The sequence below is a fragment of the Schistocerca americana genome, chromosome 10, assembly GCF_021461395.2.
Source record: "Schistocerca americana isolate TAMUIC-IGC-003095 chromosome 10, iqSchAmer2.1, whole genome shotgun sequence".
NCBI classification, from domain to species: domain Eukaryota; kingdom Metazoa; phylum Arthropoda; class Insecta; order Orthoptera; family Acrididae; genus Schistocerca; species Schistocerca americana.
The window spans coordinates 184,282,469-184,308,186 of record NC_060128.1 but is presented as its reverse complement, the minus strand read 5'-3'; the positions used below and the strand labels follow the sequence as shown (position 1 = coordinate 184,308,186).

The 25,718-nt window shown below is 43.0% G+C and overlaps 1 protein-coding gene across 1 annotated transcript in view; it reads left to right on the top strand.

Moving 5' to 3' along the window:
- The window catches only part of LOC124552539 (platelet endothelial aggregation receptor 1-like), a 187,556-nt gene that overhangs the window by 82,524 nt on the left and 79,314 nt on the right, over positions 1–25,718 (top strand). The window contains exon 5 of the mRNA XM_047126857.1: positions 10,019–10,160. Coding sequence (XP_046982813.1) covers positions 10,019–10,160 — 142 coding nt within the window. The remainder of the gene's footprint in view (positions 1–10,018; positions 10,161–25,718) is intronic.

Below are 25,718 nucleotides of genomic sequence, written 5' to 3'. Positions count from 1 at the left end.
TGTGCCGGGAATGTGAACAATCGTAAAATTAAATTCTTGCAAATAAAGTTTCCATCTGCTTAATCTGTCGTGAGTAAATTTAGCTGAAAGCAAAAACTGTATTGCTCTGTGGTCTGTGTAGACGGTGGTATGTCTGCCATAAAGAAAGTGCCGAAATCTCGTAAAAGCCCGTACAACACATAATGTTTCAAGTTCTGTAACGGAGTAATTTCGTTCAGCAGGTGACAAAATGCGACTTGCAAATGCGATGCTTTTAATTACTGTTGAGCCTTCTTCTTCAATTTCCTGGAAAATGTGTACGCCTAAAGCGGTATTGGAACTGTCGGTGGCAATGGAAAAATTTCTGGTAAGATCTGGGTGCGATAAAAGTGGTGCATTCAACAGAGCATGTTTCAAATAACATTCTCGTGAGCAAAATTCTGCGTGTCAAAAGTAATGTTTGCGTTACTGTAATATGCAATCTGTGCTGTATCTGGTTAAAATCTATCGTACGTTCCGTTATTTATTTTACGGGAGGATGCTGTGGCATATCCACTATATGAACTGTTCTGCTATTTCTTGCTGACGTGTTACGCTATAGATGACACCTATTGTCTGTTTCATTCATCATAATATGTTGTTGCTGATGTTGTTGCTGCTCATAAGATCGACTGTTATTAAATGTACGCTGAAAATTGTGCTCATCATTTTTTTACGTCTGTCATGATAGTAATTTCTATACGGCGCATTGCGATACGAGTTGAAATAGTGTGTTATCTGTACGTAGTTATTTCTTTGCTGCCATGCGTTACTATTTGTTGGGACTGGGACTATACGTGCACGCGGCGAAACATTGAAGTTTGCTTGACCTTGTAGACTGCATTGTTGGTTAGGTATGCTAAGCGGTTGACTTTTATGCTATTGTAGCGAAAAACATATATTGTTACCAAAATGTGGTTTGCTATTGCTGATAATTTTACACATACTGATGATTACGATTTTTATCTGTTATTTAAAATTACGCTGGTTCTGGAGTGCCTAAAGAATGTTGTCACTTTCAGTAAAAATTTGTCACATCTGGTTTTCGGTACATATTCTTAATTCTAGATAGGGCAATAGTTAAAGAGCTGTTTTGATAGATATAAAGGATAGTAGAAGAGAAGGCAGCAGTGCAGAAAACTAAAGATGAAACAGCACTACTACAGCTCGGGGCCCTATGCTCGCTACGGCACATATTCATTAAAGCGTAATGAATCCCCTGAGGTCATTTACGCACTGCAAATAAATTTTGGCTTTTGCGTTACAGGCATTTGCGGTATAAATTCAAAAACAAATAGTTGTGTCCAAGTTAATTCTAGTTTCTTCATTATAGGCAATGCTGTTGTAAATACAAAAATAAATTGTCGCATCTGTTTCAAAGCTAGTTTCTGCATTACACGCAATAGCGGTGAAAGCATAAAAACAAATTGTCGTATACAGCTCAAAGTGTGTACCTGTACGCTGTCATTATTAAATTCCTTAGATTTTCTTACAAATGCAAATTGCTTGAAATCTACGTTCTCGTCACTCGGTTTGATAACACGTTCGGGTTTGTGAGTGAATCTGTTCGTCTGTGTCATTTCGTACTTCAAGTTGCGTAGCTTTTCATATTTTAAGTCGCGTAGCTTTTCGGATTTTAATTCGCGTAGTCTCTGTAAATTGTTCACATTATACACGCTGCGTGACTCTGATAAATGCTCATAAAGTGGCGTCTGTTGCGGTATGTTATTAACTGAAATGTTTTTCATCTCTGTTACTTCTTGTTGTAAATTTGATAACCTCCTACGTAACGTGTTGTTAGATGAATCGATCTCTTTAATTGTCTGCTGTAAATTTTGAAATTCAGGTGTTTGGATAAATGAAACCGGTGCAGTATCGTCTGATTTATTGTCATTAGCATTTTCGATAACATCAATACGACTGGCCAATTCATCACATTTTTCAGTCAGTATTTTGACCTGGTCATCGGTTTTAGAATCGGACGCATTAATCTGTTTTTGCAACTTGCGCGTAGTTTCGCTCATTTTTTTAACATCAGCTTTGATGACATCGCAATCCTGTGTTAGATCTAATTGTTCGAATCTATCTGTCACTGTTTGAATATTTACTGTGTGTGTATCTGTTTTTGATTTAAGTTCAGAAATTTCATCCCTTAATTCCGCGTTCAATTGTTCTATGGTATTAATTTTGTCGGACACTGTAGTAATATTATTGTTTACATACGTTTTTGCTTTCGCGAACATTTTACGTTTGTCCTCTTGTCTTTGTGCAGTGATTGTTTCCATGACTTGTCGTTTTACTTTGTTTTGATCTTGAATAAATCTGCGGAAACGCGTATCACTGTTCTGTATGTGCTGATTAAAGCGCTCGTTCATCTGAGTGTTCTGTTGTTCGAATTTCGCGTCTATCTTTGCGTCCATAGTGCGCGAAAGTTCATTGCTTTAAACTCGTCCCGTAATTGTGCAGCTTTTTCAGAGCATTGTTTAGCGACTCCGCTAATTTCGTCTCTGAGTGTTTCTGTTGCGACTGTTTGCATTTCTCTTAATTCTTGCGCAACAGATTTAATTTCTTCGCTATTTTTTTTGTGAACACGCCTCAATTTCCGCGCGCAACTGTTCCTTAGTGTCATGGCACTGCGCGGCAACCGCTCTAATTTGTTCACTAAGCTGCCTCGAATTGTCGTCAAATTTTTCATTTTGTTGTCTGACCTGTTCACTAAGTTGCTTGAGGTTTTCATTCTGTTGTTTGTTATCTTCCCTAAGTTGTCTGAAATCTTCACTCTGTTGTTTACTCATTTGTCGCAACAAAGCCATAATTGGATTCGACTCAAGGTCAGCATTTCTATTCTCCGTGCTGTTCAACAGTGGATCTGGAATTGTTTCACTTTCTGTAACCATTTGGTCATTTTGAGATTTACAAAAAGGTTTGTCAGTCAAATGTATACTATCAGTCATTGTTTCGGAATTAAATAAATCTGTCGTACCTTGTGTATCCTGTTCATTTTCATTAGACAAATTTGTCTGTACATTACTTAGATTTTCTAAATCGGGTGTGTTAAGCTCGGCAGCGCTCATTACTATAGACCGCTCCGCGTCATCAATTGTCGTCAAGTTAACAGACGAGACAATTGAGTTCGTTTGTTCATCATTAAGGTGAAAGTCATCATTAGTGGTTGGAATGCACTGATTGTTAGTGGACGCAGGATTGTCATGATTACACTGCGTGTCACTAGTATTATTGGTGAAGTTATTTAATTCGCTTATTTCGTTCATAATACCTCGCGATACACTATTCACAGTCTTTCGCGGCATTTTAACAACAGTCACAATTATTCACAAAACAATAAGCACAAATGCAAAAGCAACACACAAATACAATAGAGCAACGAATTGCCGTTGACCTGTAGAAAGAAAGTCACAAGATTAATAAAAGCGTTGCGCTAAATCCTAATTATATCTAAGCAAATAAGAGCAGATATCTGACTGTTGCTCAAAAGACTCTCAACGAAATACGATCCTGGACTGGGTGTCGCCAAGTGTAACCTCCCCACAAAAATTTTAAAGACAGAAATAATAAATGAATAGGAGCCAAACGTCCAAACGTAACCTCCCTGCAATTAAATTTAATGACAATAAAACTGATAATCGCAATCTGACTCAAATATAAATTCTTCACAAAAAATTAAAGTCCATTCAGTGATAAGAAAATTCAATTAAACCGAAATATCGGTCTTTGGCCCTGTGTAAAACAATCAGAATTAAAGTCTTACCTCAGAATAACTGGATGTCAAATTTCTGCTCTTATTTCTGCGCACGGCTTGGAGGAACTGCATTGCAAATAATAATATTCCTTTTTTCTGTGAATTTACTGAAATTTTTCTTCAAAAGAAGTGGAATGAAATGGGAAGTGCAACGAAATCTTTAGTTCAATAAAAAATAAAATTTTTTGAAAAATGCTTTTGAAATCAAAATTATTATTGGGGGACTTGTTGGAGATTGATTACAATAAATAAGTTTTACATTGTCTAATGATTATATTAATTAACAGTATACCTCATTCAGCATCTTGACCAGTGTTGCCGACCGCCTACATCACACAACCGCACTGGGCTGCTACTACTGACCGACCGCTCTGCATGACGACTACTGACTGAGTACTGCTCTGCAACTAAACAGAGCTACAGACTCGCAACGACTACAGACAGAGTACAGCTCTGCATAGCGACAACTAGCGAACTCTCGCAACACTCGCGCGGTCAAGCGCATACTCTCTGGTCACAGATGCTACAATGCCTCGCCATCGCTGCTATGTTACATACGTGTTTCAACCTACAATAGAGCAGGTCAGCAACTGGAAGCATTTAATTCCATAAATTATCTGGGAGTAGGCATTAGGAGTGATAAAATGGAATGATCATATAAAGTTGATCGTCGGTAAAGCAGATGCCAGACTGAGATTCATTGGAAGAATCCTAAGGAAATGCAATCCGAAAACAAAGGAAATAGATTATAGTACACTACTTGAATATTGCTCACCAGTGTGGGATCCGTAGCAGATAGGGTACATAGAAGAGATAAAGAAGATCCAACGGAGAGCAGCGCGCTTCGTTACAGGATCATTTAGTAATCGCGAAAGCGTTACAGAGATGACAGATAAACTCCAGTGGAAGACTCTGAAAGAGAGACGCTCAGTGGATCGGTACGGGCTTTTGTTGAAGTTTCGAGAACATACCTTCACCGGGGAGTCAAGCAGTATATTGTCCCCTCCTACGTATATCTCGTGAAGAGACCGTGAGGATAAAATCAGAGAGATTAGAGCCCACACAGAGGCATACCGACAATCTTTCTTTCTATGAACATTTAGAGACTGGAATAGAAAGGAGAGCCGATAGAGGTACTCAGGGTACCCTCCGCCACACACCGTAAGGTGGCTTGCGGAGTATGGATGTAGATGTAGATACATTTCTGTAATCTTTTCATCCACGAGAGTGGTTCAATAAGTAATGCCCCAGTTTTTTTAACAGCCATTAATATACATTCTTGTTGGTGCTTCACATCTTATGTTTATTCTGTGCGCTGGTGAAGTTTCGAACCGTTCTCGCAGAAGTCAGAGCCGTAGTACAACGTCATAATGGAAACCGTGGTGATCATCCACAAACGTTTGTGTGCAGTGTATGGCGATGCTGCAGCTGACAAGGATGCAGTTGGGTGATGGGTAAAGAAAGTTACAGCCTCAGGAAATGCAGAAACAGGGCTCCACTGTCAGCCACGCTCGGGACGTCCTGTCACAGCCACTGCTCCAGATATACTGAATCGTGCGGATGCCATTATTCGTGCCGACCGGCGCATCACAACTCGATAATTGGGTCTACAGTTGTCGTTCATCATTGGAAGTGCGACTGCAGTGATCGAGACTCTCGGACATTCGAAGTGGTTCTCACTATAGATTCCACGAATGCTCACAGCGGACCATAAGATTCGAAGAAAGGCCATTTCGTCTGAATTGTTAGGGCGTTTTGAGACCGACGGAGAGGCCTTTCTGTCACGGATCGTTATGGGGGACGAAAGCTGGGTGCACCACTTCGCGCTGGAAATAAAAAGGCAGTCAATAGAGTGGCATCGCCACAAAAGAAGAAAGTCAAGACAACCCCCTCTGCCGGAAAAGTCATGGTGACAGTCTTCTGGGATTGTGAGGGTGTCATTCTCGTGGAATTGATGCCAAGAGGGTCAACCATCACTTCATAGGCATACGTCAAGACTCTGAATAAACTCAAGAACCGTTTCCGACGTGTTTGGACATGAATCCAGCTGAAATCATGCTCTAACACGATAATGCACGCCCACGCACAAGTCTGGGAACCCGGGAACACATCGCCAAATTGGGTTGGACATCACTGCCTCATCCATCCTACAGTCCAGACCTGGCACCCATTGATTTTCATCTCTTTGGGTCACTTAAAGATTCTCTAGGCGTAACACACTTTGAACATGACGAGAGTGTCAGTCACGCAGTGAAAACATGTCTACGCCCACAGGACAAGAGCTTTTATCAGCAGGGAATAACATGCTCTTCCACAACGTTGGCGTACGGCCATAGAACGTGATGGGGACTACGTAGAGCAGTAGGACATGGACAAGACATGTATATTGTCGCCAATTTCTGAATCTTAACCATAAAAATGTTCTGAGAAAAAAAATGTGGTGCATTACTAATTGAACGACTCTCGTATTTCTCAAAATATTGTTGAAATTTATCTTCTATAATGTTTGAGAGCACCTCCATCGTTTTTTATTCACCTCAGCAAAATCAACAAAACGTTTTCCTTTCATGTCTCATTTCATTCAAGGAAACAAAAAAAAGTCGAATGGGGAAAGGTGGGATGAGTATGGGGAATGAGAAACAGGTGTAATTCCATTTTTGGTCAAGAACTGCCGTACCGACAGGGGTGTGTGAGCTGGGGCATTGTCATGATGGAAAAACCTGTCACCCGACAGCCAAAAAATCAGGCCGCTTCCGCGTCGCAATGTTGCGGAATCTTTGCAAAACTTCCAAGCCTAGTTGACTGTCTGGCCCGTATGGAACAAACTCTGAATGGACGATACTTCTCACATAAAAAAAAATCATCATTGTCGTAACGTGTGATTCCACCTAACGAGCTTTGTTAGGGCGAGGCAAACTTAAAGTCTTCCATTGGTATGACTGTTATTCTGATTATGGATCGTAAGCATAGCACGAAGTTTCGTCCTCTGTGTTAATTTTTAGAGAATAGTTTCAACCATTTCGGGACCCTTCTTCCAAAGCATGCTTTCACGTGACCTCGTTTTTGTTTAGCGGTCAGCAGTCGTAGTACGAATGTGGAAGCCAAACTTCTCATTCCTAAATCCTCTGGCACAGCTCACTCCCAATAGCTCCACACTGTCTTCAGTGTTAAAAGTCTCTTCGGGTTTGCTACCGGATCCTAAAATCAACTTGACTCGATATTTCGGCGATCCAACTGGTCGCCATCTTCAGGAAAATGCTGCTTCTGCTGATGAGACCTGCTGAGAACTGACGCCAGGCTGCAAATCGACGTCCTATATAGGCCACCGTTCAGTACACGGCGCATGCGCCGCCCATCACGGTTGCTGCCCTCGAAGACAGGGAGGTGGCGCCGCCCTTGGTGGAACACTGCTGGCAACGATATATCGCACTCAGGGCCGCACCGAAGAACGTTCAGTTTTGATGCGAGACAATACAGGATTCCACGTCTTGCTAAGAGGAAACTCATTGTCTCTGTTGATTAAATTATCAGCCAACCTAATTTCAATCGCCTCTTTATTAACACTGTTCCAAAAACCGGAAATGTTGGCAACCACAACAGTTTCCTCAAATTTCATATTGTGTCCCTCATTTAGGCAGTGTTCTGCTACCGCCGATTTTTCCGGCTGTTGTAGCCTCGTGTGACGACGATCTTCCACACACCTGTCATGCACTGTACGAATAGAACGGCCAACGTAAGCTTTCCCACATTGACACGGAATTTTGTACACCCAGGTTTCCTAAGCTCCAAATCATCCTTCACAGAGCCGAGCAGAGCCTTAATCTTAGAAGGTGGACGGAACACACTCTTAATGTTAAAATTCCTTAAAATTCGTCCAATCTTAAACGATAATCCTCCAGCATAAGGAAGAAAGGCCACAGATCCATGATCCTCTTCGTACACCTCCGGAGATGGTCCAAACTCCATAGCCCGACGAAACTGCTTCTCGGTGTATCCATTTTCCTTAAAAACAGTCATCAAATGCTCAAGTTCTTGAGTTAAGCTGTCTGCGTCGGAAATGGCATATTCTCTCCGTACCAAAGCCCTAAGGACGCCATTGCGTTGGTGTGGTGGATGACAACTCTTAGGATGCAGATACCAATCTGTGTGTGTAGGCTTTCTGTGAACACTGTGTGCCAAAGTTCCATCTGTTTTTTTATAAACCATTACGTCTAAAAATGGAAGCATCCCATCATTTTCAACCTCCATAGTAAATTTAATGCGGGGATGAAGACAGTTGAAGTGGTCCAAAAATCTGTTAAGAGCATCACGTCCATGCGGCCAGACGAAGAAGGTATCGTCCACGTGGTCCGTCGTCAATCTTCACCGATGATTTCACGAATGTTTTCAACAGTTTCATGTGTTCGAGCCGTGGAAGGACGACCAGAACGAGGAAATGGGAAAACCACTCAAATACTCCAATTTTCCCTATAGCATCGTCCCTGCAAGCCGTTTATAACATATCAGGAGTTTCTGTTCCAGCTTTTCAAGCAACAAGCAGAATTTCACCCTCGCACACTGTTCACGAAAATCAGCCATTATAACGGCGACAATCACACAAAACATTTGTCACTATAAATTCTGCCGATACTAAAGTGCGCGTCATTTATGACGGCGGCCGAGTTTAGGTTCGTTCTGCGCATCTGACGTCACAAAACACAGTCAGCCAATGAACAGAGAACGACGTTGCCAGAGCTCGACTGCAGTGCAGAGCACGGACGAGTGTCTTTAGTTTTAGAATCGTTCAGTCATAAATAAAGTAATTGAACAAAAACCGTGTCTTGATAGCAGACTTAACTTTATAGAAAGTTTGGAAAAAGCATTATTTATACCAATTGCTTCATATTCTATTAATTAATTAAACCAAACAAGCAATAAGCCTCCTAATTCAGGCGATAGCAAGGAAAGGTGTTTGTATCATTCTCACTAACCGCTTTTTCATAATAAAGAACAGCGGTAATTGTTATTTCCTGTTGTACTTCAGCGAAACGTGAGTAATTCATAGTCATACCAACAGTGTTTGTCGGTATTTTGCGCGATATTTTAAAGTCCTCTGGGAGATGCATTGAATGACGAGCTGCATTAGTGTAATGGTTAAAGTGTATGGCTGCTAAGGGAAAGTTCTGAGTTCAAACGTTGTTGGGTGCTTATATTTTGTTTATTTAAAAACAATATCGAAGTGTCTTACTTCATGAATTTTATTCGTTTGAATGTAATTTTTTAAAATTTCTAGTGGCAACTAAAATCGACCATATGGAAATTATACGCTATGGACTTTTACCTCTGCAAACTCTTCAAAATTTCTTGCAATGGTTTACTACATCTAATGCTGCACAATAACTGCGTTGAACATCGAAACAAAATTAAGTCATTTATTGGGGGAAGGTATCAGTCAAGAAGATGTGTAAAATTCAAATTTTTGGACCAAATAGTTTTTATGAAATCGAATGATAAACTGTGTCAAAGCAGTCGAAACACCATGTGTCTGCACAGGCGACCAGTGCATTGATGACAAAATCGCGCACATCGCGGAATGCGGGGAGCACGTCTGTGTAGCAGCAAAAGGGTTAATGCGGCCGTGGTGGCTTTACTTCATAAACTGCGTGCTCCCCCCTAAACGTAAGTTTGCGAACTATACTATGGCGGCAGGCCGGAGTAGCCGAGCGGTTCTAGGCGCTTCAGTCTGAAACCGCGTGACCGCTACGGTCGCAGGTTCGAATCCTGCCTCGGGCATGGATGTGTGTGATGTCCTTAGGTTAGTTAGGTTTAAGTAGTTCTAAGTTCTAGGGCACTGATGACCACAGATGTTAAGTCCCACAGTGCTCAGAGCCATTTTTTTATGCTATGGCGCTGCTTCTCTTGGCGCGTACAACTGGCAACGCAGCAATCGCCCGCGTCTGGCCTGGCATGCGCGAACCGCCAAGATAAAAGGATTGAGCTGCTGTCTTGACTTTCTTCAGCGACGGCGCTCGGCCTATTGACGATGGTATGTTCGCGCTATACGCTGCTAGCGGCAAAACGCGGTACTAGAAAAGCTCTGACAGAGAAAAAATTAGTTTGGTTTCTTTTGGCTGCCCTGTCGTACACGCCTGCTTGAATGGTCGTTTGGTTGCCACTTAGCCCAGTGAGTTTGTCATTTCTGATGGAATGTTATCTATCGCTTCTGCGTGACGACACGTGATTTGAGTTGTTGGTCCACAGGCGACAGCCAGTGCGTGCCCGAGTGTCCCGGCGGCTGCGGAACTGGTGGGCGCTGCACAGCCCCCCATAGCTGCGTCTGCGACCCCGGCTTCCGGAAGGCACCCAACCACATTGGCTGTGAGCCCGTCAGCTGTGCAAAAGGGTACGTCCTACCAGGTGACTTTTACTAGACTAATCATGTCTCCTGCCAACGGTCTTGCAGCAGTGGTGACGCCGGTTCCCGTCCAATGACTGAAGCGCTTTCGGGCCTGGCTAGCACTTGGATGGGTGACCGTCCTGCCTGCCGAGCGCTGGGGGTGCACTCAGCCCTTGAGAGGGGAATTGAGGAGCTACTTGAGTGAAAAGTAGCGGCAGCAGCCACGAAAACTGACAACGGTCGAGAGAGCGGTGTTCTAACCACACGTCCTTCCATATCTGCATCCAGTGACACCCATAGATGAGGATGACACGGCGGTCGGACGGTACCTTTAGGGCCACCCAAGGTCATTTCGGATGGCGATTCGTTGGATTTGGTTTGTAATGATATCGCCTACTGATGTTCCAAATAAAACCTGAAGCTTCACCACTGAGCCCATTAGCTGTCAATCATAGGACAGTCTCCCCAGGTTTTGGAAATTTGTGGTAAGATTGTGTGGAATCAAACTGGTAGTGTCATCGGTCCCCGAAGCTTACACACTACGTATGTTGAAACTTCATGGCAGATTAAAACTGTGTGCCGGACAGAGACTCGAACTCGGGACCTTGGCCTATCGCGAGCAAGTGCTCAACCAGCTGAGCTATGCAAGCACGAGTCACGGCCCGTCCTCACGGCTTTACTTCCGCCAGTATCTCGTCTCTGCTGTGAGGACGGTGCGTGAGTCGTGCTTGGGTAGCTCAGTTGGTAGAGCACTTGCCCGCGAAGGGCAAACGTCCCGATTTCGAGACTCGGTCCGGCACACAGTTTTAATCTGCCAGGAAGTTTCACATCAGCGCACACTCCACTGCAGAGTGAAAATCTCATTCTGGACTCCGTATGTTGTTCTTGTGGTCTTCAGTCCTGAGACTGGTTTGATGCAGCTTGTAATGGTACTTGAATTACGTAACCATGACAGCACCTCACCTCAACCTCTCGATACCAGCAATATTCTACTGTGTTTCAGTAAAATAGTTAACATATTTCTGTGACAACATTCAGATTTGATTTCATTAATGTAGAGGTACTTTGATACACCGATACGTTTTTATTGCAATGATATTATTCTTATGTGTATTCTTTCTATCACTATGACCTTTGACGTACTTGTAACTCTGATTTTTGGGCGCGTAAGCGGTTATTAGAGAGTCAAGTCTTGGTCGTCATGTTGAAAAGACGTAAACTGTAGTCAGTTTATGAAATGTAAACTTTAACAGTGAGGAAGATATTTTCAAGTATGTTTTATATTGTGAAGTGCTGGTGCAACAAAAGTAATAAAAAAGAAGGGTAACTTAAATTCGGTGTGCTGATTACTTTTTCACATCACCATTGTACTAACTTGCAAATGAATGGTTTATGAAATACATCTATAAAACTTTTGAATATAGCAGAATAACACCTAGGCCTCTTTGCATCCGAGCTTGGAATCATCAACACCTAGATTTTCGACGATTCAGCCATGAGTTCACAACGAGACCAGCGTAGGAAACACGAAAAGATGAGTGCCTAGTTTATCCATTAGTCCAATAAATGACTTTATTAACTGTGCTCAAATGACACCTGCCACATAATATAACTTTGTTGTTGCCCGAAAATGCAATATTTAGCAGCGTGAGCAACACTACAATCATAATTAATTTTTGACCTTTGTTGTGGTAGGGTTGTTAGAAGCTCTCCATGCTACTCTATACTGTGCAAGCTTCTTCATCCCCCAGTACCTACTGCAAACTACATCCTTCTGAATCTGCTTAGTGTATTCATCTCTTGGTCTCCCTCTACGATTTTTACCCTCCACGCTGCCCTCCAATACTAAATTGGTGATCCCTTGATGCCTCAGAACATGTCCTACCAACCGGTCCCTTCTTCTAGTCAAGTTGTGCCACAAGCTCCTCTTCTCTCCAATTCTGTTCAATACCTCCTCATTAGTTATGTGATCTACCCATCTAATCTTCAGCATTCTTCTGTAGCACCACATTTCGAAAGCTTCTATTCTCTTCTTGTCCAAACTATCTATCGTCCATGTTTCACCTCCATACATGGCTACACTCCATACAAATACTTTCAGAAACGACCTCTTGACACTTAAATCTATACTCGATGTTAACAAATTTCTCTTCTTCAGAATCGCTTTCCTTGCCATTGCCAGTCTACATTTTATATCCTCTCTACTTCGACCATCATCAGTTATTGTGATCCTCAAATAGCAAAACTCCTTTACTACTTTAAGTGTCTCATTCCCTAATCTAATTCCCGCAGAATCACCCGACTTAATTCGACTACATTCCATTAGCCTCGTTTTGCTCTTGTTGATGTTCATCTTATACCCTTCTTTCAAGACACTGTCCATTCCGTTCAACTGCTCTTCCAAGTCCTTTGCTGTCTCTGACAGAATTACAATGTCATCGGCGAACCTCGATGTTTTTATTTCTTCTCCATGGATTTTAATACCAACTCCGAACTTTCGTTTTCTTTACTACTTGTTCAAAATACAGATTGAATAGCATCGGGGAGAGGCTACAACCCTGTCTCACTCCCTTCCCAATCACTGCTTCCCTTTCATGTCCCTCGACTCTTATAACTGCCATGTGGTTTCTGTACAAATTATAAATAGCCTTTCGCTGCCTATATTTTACCCCTGTCACCTTCAGAATTACACTACGTAATCTAGCTTAAACTAACTTACGCTAAGGACAACACACACACCCATGCCCGAGGGAAGACTCCAACCTCCGACCGGGGCAGCCGCGCGGCGCCAGGTTTCGCTTTAGGTCTGTGCCCATCAACTGTTTAACAGTGTATGTCGTCCCAAGTCTCTACTTAGTAGCCAAGTGAGTTAGTTAGTTAGGAGTTCCATATCATCAGAACGATGTTTTATCGAAATGATGTGGACGAGTCACTTTACAGCATATGTATACAGGATTAGTGTTAACATTAATGAACTCTTGTTATTTTATTCCTACTCGTGCAAATACACCAAAAATAAGTTTTTTATTTTTTAATTTTATTTTACTGGCTGCCAGTTACCAGCAGAAGTTCGACCATGGGATACGAGGAGTTGTCAAGGAGAAATGATTTTCAATTAAATTTGAAACTTACTTCGCTACCTGCCAGACATTTTATGATATTGTGCAAGTCATAAAAAAATTTATTATTGTTTATTGAACTCCTTGCTGAGCCACTGATCGCCGTAACAGTGGTTAATAAAGGTAATTTCTCCCTCTAGTGTTGTAGGTACGTACATCACTGTTCTTTTCAAATTGTGACGGATTATTTATGACGAATTTCGTTAGCGAAAATATGTGCTGTGACGGTGCACTTAAAGTGCCTAGCTCCTTGCAGAAGTACCTACATGACGTTACTGGGTGAACACCACATGTTATTCTTTCTGATCGCTTTTGTGCAGTCACCACCTTTTTTCTAAGTAATTAGTTACCCCAAGAAATCATTCCGTGCGACATTATTGAGTGTAAACATGCAAAATATGCCGGTAGGTTGGTACGTTTGTTTCCAAGATTAGCAATTATACGAAGAGCAAAAGCAGCTGATGTTAATTGTTTGAGAAGGTCATGTTTTCATCAACACCCACATTCAAAAATTTAGTACATTCTACCTTACTATTGTTCATGTGCTACATCTTGTTGGTATGACTCTATTTGTTGTACAGAACTGAATGTAGCGTCCTTTCTTCCAAAATTTAGGCAGAGTCAGTTTTCAGAGAAACACTTCATAATTCTCTGGAGAACATCACGTACTAACTCTTCCGTTGCTTTCTCTCTAATGTGGTTTGTTATAATGGTAATATTGTCTCCAAAAAGCATAAATTTTGGTTGTTGGGTGTTAGGTGGAAAGCCATTCACATATTTAAGGAATAGGAGTGACCCAAAACAGCAGCCTGTGTGACTCCCTTTGTGATCTTTTTCCCCAGTAACTAAAATTTTCCAAATTATTAAGCACAACCTTTTGCATTCTGTTTGTCAAGTATCATTCAAGCCAGCAATGCATAAAAACATCAATTCCACAAAACTTGAATTTTTCTAAGAGAGTACCATGATCTACACAGTCGAAGGTCTTGAAAACATCACAAAAAATACCAACTGGCGTTATGTTATTATTTGAGGTTTGTACCGTTTGAATGTATAGTTAGGATTCTCAGTCGAGAAACCTTTCTGTGATCCAAACTGTTATACGCTACGTAGATTATTTTCACTTAAGTGTGCGACCAGTCTTAAGTGCATTACTTTTCTGAATATTTTGGAAACAGATGTCAGCCAGTAAACTGGAAGATACACTATATGATCAAGAGTATCCGGACACCCCAAAAACATACGTTTTTCATATTAGGAGCATTTTGCTGACACTTACTGCCAGGTACTCTATATCAACGACCTCAGTAGTCATTAGACATTAGAGAGAGAAGAATGGGGCGCTCCACGGATCTCATGGACTTCGAATGTGGTCAAGTGACTGACTGGTGTCATACATCTGTACGCGAGATTTCCATACTCCTAAACATCCCTAGGACCAGTGTTTCCGATGTGATAGTGAAGTGGAAACGTGAAGGGACACGTACAGCGCAGAACCGTACAGACCGACCTCGTCTGTTGACTGACAGAGACCGCCGATAGTTGAAGAAGGTCGTAATGTGTAAGAGGCAGACAGCTGTACAGTCCATCACACAGGAATTCCAAACTGCATCAGGATCCATTGCAAGTACTATGACAGTTAGGTGGGAGGTGCGAAAACTTGGATTTCATGGTCGAGCAGCTGCTCATAAACCCAACATCACGCCAGTAAATACCAAACGACGCCTCGCTTCATGCAAGGACCGTAAACATTGAATGATTGAACTGTGGAGAAACGTCGTGTGGAGTGACGAATCACGGCATACATTGTGGCGATCCGATGGCAGGTTGTGGGTATGGCGAATGCCAGGTGAATATACTGTAGCGTGTGTGGTGCCAACTTTAAAATTCGGAGGCGGTGGTGTTATACGGTGGTCGTGTTTTTCATGGAGGGGCTTGCACCCCTTGTTTTTTTTACGTGGCAATATAACAGCACGGGCCTAAATTGATGTTTTAAGCACCTTCTTGCTTCCCGTTGTTGAAGAGCAATTCGGGGATGGCGATTACATCTTTCAACATGACGAGCACTCGTTCATAATGCAAGGCCTGTGGCGGAGTGGTTACACGGCAACAACATTCCTGTAATGGACTGGCCTGCACAGAGTCCTGACCTCAATCCTACATAACAGCTTTGGGATGTTTTGGAACGCTGCCTTTGTGCCAGGCCTCACCAACCGACATCGATAACTCTCCTCAGTGTAGCACTCCGTGAAGAATGGGCTGCCATTCCCCAAGAAACCCTCCAGCACCTGATTGAACGTGTGCCTATGAGAGTGGAAGGTGTCATCAAGGCTAAGGGTGGGCCAACACCATAATCAATTCCAGTATTCCGATGGAGGGCGCCACGAACTTGTAAGTCATTTTCAGCCAGATGTCCGGATAATTTTGATTGTTGTTGTTGTTGTTGTGGTCTTCAGTCCTGAGACTGGTTTGATGCAGTTCTCCATGCTACTCTATCCTGGGCTAGCTTCTTCATCTCCCGGTACCTACTACAACCTACATCCTTCTGAATCTGCTTAGTGTATTCATCTCTTGGTCTCCCTCTACGATTCTTACCCTCCACGCTGCCCTCCAATACTAAATTTGTGATCCCTTGATGCCTCAGAACATGTCCTAGCAACCGATCCCTTCTTCTAGTCAAGTTGTGCCACAAACTCCTCTTCTCCGCAATTCTATTCAATGCCTCCTCATTTCTTATGTGATCTACCCATCCAATCTTCAACATTCATCTGTAGCACCACATATCGAAAGCTTCTATTCTCTTCTTGTCCAAACTATTTCTCGTCCACGTTTCACTTCCATACATGGCTACACTCCATACAAATACTTTCAGAAACGACTTCCTGACATTTAAATCTACACTCGATGTTAACAAATTTTTCTTCTTCAGAAACTCTTTCCTTGCCATTGCCAGTCTACATTTTATATCCTCTCTACTGCGACCATCATCAGTTACTTTGTTCCCCAAATAGCAAAACTCCTTTACTACTTTAAGTGTCTCATTTCCTAATCTAATTCCCTCAGCATCACGCGACTTAATTCGACTACATTCCATTATCCTCGTTTTGCTTTTGTTGATGTTCATCTTATATCCTCCTTTCAAGACACTGTCCATTCCGTTCAACTGCTCTTCCACGTCCTTTGCTGTCTCTGACAGAATTAGAATGTCATCGGTGAACCTCAAACTTTTTATTTCTTCTCCATGCATTTTAATACCTACTCCGAATTTTTCTTTTGTTTCCTTTACTGCTTGCTCAATATACAGATAGAATAACATGGGGGAGAGGCTACAACCCTGTCTCACTCCCTTCCCAACCACTGCTTCCCTTTCGTGCCCCTCGATTCTTATAACTGCCATCTGGTTTCTGTTCAAATTGTAAATAGCCTTTCGCTCCCTGTATTTTACCAATGCAACATTCAGAATTTGAAAGAGAGTATTCCAGTTAACATTGTCAAAACCTTTCTCTAAGTCTACAAATGCTAGAAACGTAGGTTTGCCTTTTCTTAATCTTTCTTCTAAGATAAGTCGTAAGGTCAGTATTGCCTCATGTGTTCCAACATTTCTACGGAATCCAAACTGATCTTCCCTGAGGTCAGGCTCTACAAGTTTTTCCATTCGTCTGTAAAGAATTCGCGTTAGTATTTTGCAGCCGATGCTTATTAAACTTATAGTTCGATAATTTTCACATCTGTCAACACCTGCTTGCTTTTGGATTGGAATTATTATACTCTTCTGGAAGTCTGAGGGTATTTCGCCTGTCTCATACATCTCCTCTCTTGCTCACCAGATGGTAGAGTTTTGTCAGGACTGGCTCTCCCAAGGCATCAGTAGTTCTAATGGAATGTTGTCTACTCCGGGGCCCTTATTGCGACTTAGGTCTTTCAGTGCTGTGTCAAACTATTCACGCAGTATCATATCTCCCATTTCATCTTCATCTACCTCCTCTTCCATTTCCATAATATTGTCCTCAAGAACATCGCCCTTGTATAGACCCTCTATATACTCCTTCCACCTTTCTGCTTTGCATTCTTTGCTTAGAACTGGGTTTCCATCTGAGCTCTTGATATTCATGCAAGTGGTTCTCTTTTCTCCAAAGGTCTCTTTAATTTTCCTGTAGGCAGTATCTACACTCCTGGAAATTGAAATAAGAACACCGTGAATTCATTGTCCCAGGAAGGGGAAACTTTATTGACACATTCCTGGGGTCAGATACATCACATGATCACACTGACAGAACCACAGGCACATAGACACAGGCAACAGAGCATGCACAGTGTCGGCACTAGCACAGTGTATATCCACCTTTCGCAGCAATGCAGGCTGCTATTCTCCCATGGAGACGATCGTAGAGATGCTGGATGTAGCCCTGTGGAACGGCTTGCCATGCCATTTCCACCTGGCGCCTCAGTTGGACCAGCGTTCGTGCTGGACGTGCAGACTGCGTGAGACGACGCTTCATCCAGTCCCAAACATGCTCAATGGGGGACAGATCCGGAGATCTTGCTGGCCAGGGTAGTTGACTTACACCTTCTAGAGCACGTTGGGTGGCACGGGATACATGCGGACGTGCATTGTCCTGTTGGAACAGCAAGTTCCCTTGCCGGTCTAGGAATGGTAGAACGATGGGTTCGATGACGGTTTGTATGTACCGTGCACTATTCAGTGTCCCCTCGACGATCACCAGTGGTGTACGACCAGTGTAGGAGATCGCTCCCCACACCATGATGCCGGGTGTTGGCCCTGTGTGCCTCGGTCGTATGCAGTCCTGATTGTGGCGCTCACCTGCACGGCGCCAAACACGCATACGACCATCATTGGCACCAAGGCAGAAGCGACTCTCATCGCTGAAGACGACACGTCTCCATTCGTCCCTCCATTCACGCCTGTCGCGACACCACTGGAGGCGGGCTGCACGATGTTGGGGCGTGAGCGGAAGACGGCCTAACGGTGTGCGGGACCGTAGCCCAGCTTCATGGAGACGGTTGCGAATGGTCCTCGCCGATACCCCAGGAGCAACAGTGTCCCTAATTTGCTGGGAAGTGGCGGTGCGGTCCCCTACGGCACTGCGTAGGATCCTACGGTCTTGGCGTGCATCCGTGCGTCGCTGCGGTCCGGTCCCAGGTCGACGGGCACGTGCACCTTCCGCCGACCACTGGCGACAACATCGATGTACTGTGGAGACCTCACGCCCCACGTGTTGAGCAATTCGGCGGTACGTCCACCCGGCCTCCCGCATGCCCACTATACGCCCTCGCTCAAAGTCCGTCAACTGCACATACGGCTCACGTCCACGCTGTCGCGGCATGCTACCAGTGTTAAAGACTGCGATGGAGCTCCGTATGCCACGGCAAACTGGCTGACACTGACGGCGGCGGTGCACAAATGCTGCGCAGCTAGCGCCATTCGACGGCCAACACCGCGGTTCCTGGTGTGTCCGCTGTGCCGTGCGTGTGATCATTGCTTGTACAGCCCTCTCGCAGTGTCCGGAGCAAGTATGGTGGGTCTGGCACACCGGTGTCAATGTGTTCTTTTTTCCATTTCCAGGAGTGTATCTTACCCCTCGTGAGATAAGCCTCTCCATCCTTACATTTGTCCTCTAGCCATCCCTGCTTAGCCATTTTGCACTTCCTGTCGATCTCATTTTTGAGACGTTTGTGTTCCTTTTTGCCTGCTTCATTTACTGCATTTTTGTATTTTCTTCTTTCATCAATTAATTTCAATATTTCTTCAGTTACCCAAGGATTTCTACTAGCCCTTGTCTTTATACCTACTTGATCCTCTGCTGCCTTCACTACTTCATTCCTCAGATTACATGGTGTATATTTATTACCGAAAATACAAGTTGTTGCTGCTTCTTATTCGCCGATTGGAGGCTATGTAATCCGGAGGAGACTCTATTGAATCCAATGCGAGACTCACAGCTGTCGAAGGCGCTGCGTCAGTTTGGAGTGGGTGCTCGGCTTCTGGGCATGGCGGTGACTAAGACGCACACACCATTTTGCGGAGTTCTCCATTTCTCCTAGATCACTGTCCACGTTGTCCCATCAGGTGGACTGTGACGTCAGATGCCGTGGAGTAGTGCTGAATGCTGAACCTGGCCCACTGGTATCTAGGCAATCAGATCTGTCCATATCTCTGCTTCTGGACATGTCAGTGACCAAGACGCGTGTGTTTCGATTCACACGTCATTTGGGGAGTTCTCGATCCCTCCCAGATCACTGCCCACGTTGTCCTCTGAGGTTAATCGCGACGTCGAGTGCCGTGGAGTCGTGCTGAATGCTGAACCTGGCTATTGGTACGATGGGCTTCACACCCATTAGTAGCTCTGCTTTCGGACATGACTGTGACCAACAAGTATGTGTTTCAATTCACACCATTTCGATCTCTCCCATATCACTACCTGCGCTTTCCCCACAGGTCGACCATGGTGTCAGATGCCGTGGAGACACGCTGAATGCTGAACGTGGCCTGTCAGCACGATAAGCCATCAGAGCCACACAGGAGTTTAAGGTAGCTTCTGCCATGGACCAGACTGGTGTTGGTAGACCCTCAGTCTACTCATCAGCGCTGGCTCCTGTGCCGGCATCAGTATTGGATGCTGGACTCCACCAGCCGCAGCTTCAGTTCGCTGATCGTCTTGGAGAGCAGTAAGTGCAAGATCAACACTGGAACGATCTCACACACAAGGTGTTACCGTACCATAACAAGAGAATCGAGCGCAAATGACACAAACGGCAGCGATCCTGCTGATAGTGCCAAAAGCTAGTGGGGTGGAGTATTTATCTCATCAAGGAGAGGCTATGCTCCACAATGCCATTCGTTATGTCCGAACTGAGTCTGCTAAATTTGCTTAACGAATTTGTTACAGGATTTTTTACCTCTTACAAGGAGAACACAACTCCATCCGAATAAGCCGCGGAAAGCCCAACAGTACCGGCCGACCGCCGTGTCATCCTCATACGATAGGCGTCATTGGATGCCGATGTGAAGGAGCGTGTGTTCAGCACAGCACTCTCTCAGATGTTTTCGTGACTGAAGCCCCTACTTCTCAGTTATGTACCTCACAAGGGCTAAGTGCACACCGCCTGCCAATAGTATTCGGCAGACTCGGATGGTCACCCATCCAACTGCTAGCCAAGCCCAACAGCGCTTAACTTTTGTGATCTGGCGGGAATGCCATTAGCAGGAGAACAAAAAAAGTGCCATAATCCGATTTCCCAGAAACTTTGTTCAGTATGAGAAGGGTCAAAATATGCGAACACGCCTCTGCTTGTCCGTAGATACTTTATCGATTCTGAGATAACGACGGCCAAAGTCTTTGGGGTACTTTATCTGCCATTTAGCGAGCAAATAGTTCGGCTGCAGCGATGGCACAGTGTTCAGTGTCCCAGTTTCGCATTGTACCCTGTGTTCGAAACCCGATCGTTATTTTTATTTTTGTTTTTGATTTATGTACCTGAGTCTGTAGAAGATTGTTACACTATTGTTTTCCAGAGTATACTGAAATAACGTTGCCCTGATTCCTCTAACAATTGCATATCAGATGAATGGATGAAGAAAAAAGTAAATTACTTGAATTTTTTTTTAGTGAAATTGCTGAAGTGAATCTTGAGTCACTATCGGTTGCAAACGCGACTTTTCGGAAAAGTAATACTTTACACAAATCATTGCCAGCACCTGAAATCTTGAGCAGTGTTAACTACGTTTCTTTCCCGAGGGAGATTCATACGAATAAATGTCGCTGTGGCAAACCTGCATTCGCATGATGCTTGTGGTGTTCAGAATTTTTGTGTTTCGAATATTTCTACGATCAGTATCATCCATGGGAATGCACTAAATATTCCCGAAGGCTAAACATATGAATAAAAAATAAGAATTATTATAGTAATTTATAGGAGAATTATATATTAGCATATGAGAATTTAAAAAGATTGTAAACCATCTCATTACCATATACGTACATACATATATTATGCAGGGTGTTCGGAAATTCCCGTTACAAATTTCAAAGACTTGTAGAGGGGAGTGAGTGCATAATATTTTGAATAGGAACCCACGTCTGGAAACGAGCTGTTTCCGTTTTACGAAGGTTTCAATTCAGTTGTTTAGCTCATCTACTTTTGGTTGAGGAGTTGAATTAGACGTGACACAATACAATTATTAAGTAACAATTCGAAAGGAAACATAACGAAATATCCATTTACTACTTAAGCACACTCGTTTGTATTAACGCCCAAACATTACGTGTTTACATTATTTCTAGACAAAAAACCAGTGCACTGTACGTACAGAACAGTACTGATGCATTGCTACAGTGGATGATGTAGCAACCACCAACGTTGTTCACAGACATTGTACGTCCGAAGCGTGTTCTGGTACGCACTGTCCACCCCACCTGGTGTCTCTTCAGTTTGTAGCGCAGCGGTCAGAACTCGTGCCAGCGAATCTTCCTCTGCCTCTACAGAAGTCTCGCAAATGAAACTTCGCACACGACGTTAAATGAAATCAGGCGACCATCTGACGCAGTACACGTCATCCTGTCTAGCCTACTGCCTACCAGGATAGGCAACTCTGAGACTATTCCGTTTCCCTCAGCAGACTTGGACTATTTAAGGGGAGTAGGTACGGTGAAATTGGTCAAAAAGTGACATTTTCCGATTATTATCTCTTAATAATATTTAATCCCTCCTGAACAATGTGATGCATCATTTGCCGATTAATTCCAATTGGAAGTGTAGTTTTTATTACTCCAAAGTAAATAGTGCAGGCGTAAAAAGATCTAGTCGTTCTCCACTGACTACCTTAAGTATCTCTATCTCTGGAACTATTCACACTAGAAGGCTGTCGTTTTCAGCTGTTAAGAGGTTAGCCGGCCGTTGTGACAGAGCGGCTCTTGGCGCTTCAGTCCGGAACCGCGCTGCTGCTACGGTCGCAGGTTCGAATCCTGCCTCGGGCTTGGATTTGTATGATGTCCTTAGGTTAGTTATTTTTAAGTAGTTCTAAGTCTAGGGCACTGATGACCTCACATGTTAAGTCGCATAGTGCTTAGAACCATTTGAAACATTTTTTTTTTTTTTTGTTAAGAGGTTAGATGCAGTGTGTCATACATAGTATGGTGTGTTATTACATGTTCTTATACCTCTTTTCAGCATGTCGAAAAAGAGGGTTGCTTTAAGGGGCTCCGGAAAGGGTCAAAATCATGAAAAGTTCAATTTGTTCTTTTTTGCGTTTTCTGAATCTGCAGACTATTACCTTTTAATAGATATATAATTTATTCAATTCCGAAGACTACAACAATTTTTAAATTTTTTTTTGAAATGTGTTCTACATGGGCGTGATCCACTGTGGCGCTGTTAAACTGCTGTCAAATGGTGTTATTATTAACGTCCGTGTTCATCAGGTACATTTTAGTGATGTGAGATAAAGTATGTGTTGTGGCTAACCTGTGATGGTTCAATATATATCGCTGGTGTGATTGTCGATTGTTTCATGTTTATTTACTCTGTCGTTATCTCGAAAATATTCGTAATTAATTCTGTTTATTGAGTCTCTGTTTTGTTGAAGTATAATAATGAGTAAAAGTAAAGTTATTAGAAATCCTCTGAAAGCTTTTAAGAAAAGGAGAAATGTTGGAAAGCCAAAGGTATGTGTTATTACTGTAAACAATAAAGACGATAACCAAGTGAGTGAACCTAACCTCTCAAGTACACCTGCCCATAGCAGTCAAAGTGGGAAAGAAAATACTTCACAGAAGAAGCTTGGTTCAATGAGTGAAAACTATGAATGTTTTATGGGCGAATCGGATGTGAATGAAATATTTGATATGTCGGTTCTCAAAGGAATTTTTTCAAACTGTGTAAGATGTATTCATTGTAGTGAAGTTGGTCCAGAACTCTCCATAATAAAGCACGCAGGACTTGCTAGTGAAATACAACTGAAATGTGATAAGTGTTCATACATGACCACCTTTTGGAACAGTGTTGCAGTAACTGCAACTGAAGAAAATGGTAGCAAAATCTACGAACACAACAACGAGCGATGCTTGCTTTAGACAAGGAACGCCTTCGGGCTGCAGACAGGGCTGTAAAGAGTCTAGAAATACAAGCAAGAGTAAACAGGAGGAGGAACAAGAGGAAGCTGGAGGAGGAGTTTGCAGAGGATGAAGATAATCCATCCTATGGACCTGGAGTGCACTAAAAAGTTAATCCAATCTTTGTTGCTCGATTCCAAAACTTTTATTTTCTCATACTAATTACATGTTTTCTAAGGATCTTCAAAACATATTTGTTTCAAACTTTCAGTAAATGTTACACAGTACCTTCTGCATAATTTAACACAGCCTTTTTCCAAAAAACTGTATGTTTTTGAATATATAAATAAAAAATTGCAAAAAAATGTTGTGAATTTTCATTACAATTGAAAAAAATCATCTTTAATAACTGAACTAAAATTTTGTAAAATCCCTGTGTTAAGTTGTAGCCCATATTCCAATAAATAATCTGTAAAAAGTTCAACATCCTACCTCAAATACTTTGTGAGGAAAGATGTAATTTATAAGCGTTATTTTAACATTGCAAGTATAGGGCGTTCCGGATCCCCTTAAGAAGCGAAGTTCCTATGGAATCCAGTATACATCTGAATCACAGACACATAATAAGAACACGTCCACTAGTGCTTCGAGGACGAAACTTGGAAACCATATAAGTAGATTACGTAGATTAATTGTCCTGAAATATAAATAATACATAATTGTAAGCAATCCACACAGATGGTTCCGTTACAGATTTTGATTGGATGTGACTTACGTGAACTGTCGGTTTGGAGTGTTTGTTTTATTACATTCGTCCAACAGGTGTGAATACATTCCCACTGCATTCTTATCGTCGTACACGCAAATTTAAACCGTGTCAAGCGAGCGCTCATTTGGGGGCAGGGTGGAGGTCTGTTGTGTTTTCCGCTGCATCTGTCTCGGTGCCAGTGACGGCCGTGTGTTGGTTAGAAGGAGGCGAGTTGCGGGCCTGCAGCCAGCCTGTCTGCTTGCTAGACACGCTGGATCTACGCCTGCAGTTCTGGTCTGAGGTGCAATTTCTTATGACAACAGGAGCGCTCTCGTAGTCATGCCACACACCCTGACTGCAAAAGTGTAGGTTTGTCTGGTGATTCGTCCACATGTGCTGCCATTCATGAACAGCGTTCCAGGAGGTGCTTTCCAACAGGATAACGCTCGAACGACCGCCGCTGTTGTAACCCAGTATGCTCTACACAGTGTCGACATGTTGCCTTGGCCTGTTCAGTCACCAGACCTGTCTCTAGTCGGGCAGAAATGGTACGTCATCGGGCGAGAACTCCTGCATCCTGTACTGACTGACCAAGTGCAACAGGCATGAAACCACCCGAAAACTAACATCCGGCACCTGCACAATACATGCGTGTCTACGTGCTTTCATTCAACATACTGGATGTTACACCGGTTATAAATGTATCAGTATTCCACATTTGCATCTACATCTACACCTACATCTACATCCTTAATCCGCAAGCCACCTGACGGTGTGTGGCGGAGGGTACCTTGAGTACCTCTATCGGTTCTCCCTTCTATTCCAGTCTCGTATTGTTCGTGGAAAGAAGGATTGTCGGTATGCCTCTGTGTGGGCTCTAATCTCTCTGATTTTATCCTCATGGATAATGACTTACCTCGTGCTTGCATTAACCTGCGATCTTGCAAAGTTAACACTGAATTATGTTACCTAGACAAATGTATTCCTGAAGATGAATTGTTGTTGTTGTTCTGGTCTTCAGTCCTGAGACTGGTTTGATGCAGCTCTCCACGCTACTCTATCCTGTGCAAGCTTCTTCCTCTCCCAGTACCTATTAGAACTTACATGCTTCTGAATCTGCTTAGTGTATTCAACTCTTGGTGTCCCTCTACGATTTTTACACTCCACGCTGCCCTCCAACACTAAATTGGTGATCCCTTGATGCCTCAGAACATGTCCTACCAACCGATCCCTTCTTCTAGTCAAGTTGTGCCACAAACTCCTCTTCTCCCCAATTCTGTTCAGTACCTCGTCATTAGTTATGTGATCTACCCATCTAATCTTCAGCATCCTTCTGTTTCACTTCCATACATGGCTAGACTCCATACAAATACTTTCGGAAACGACTTCCTTACACTTAAATCTATACTCGATGTAATCAAATTTCTCCTCTTCGGAAACACTTTCCTTTCCATTGCCAGCCTACATTTTATATCCTCTCTACTTGGACCACGATCAGTTAATTTGCTCCCCCAATAGCTAAACTCCTTTACTACTTTAAGTGTCTCATTTCCTAATCTAATTCCCTGAGCACCACCCGACTTAATTCGACTACATTCCTTTATCCTCGTTTTGCTTACCTCCGGAA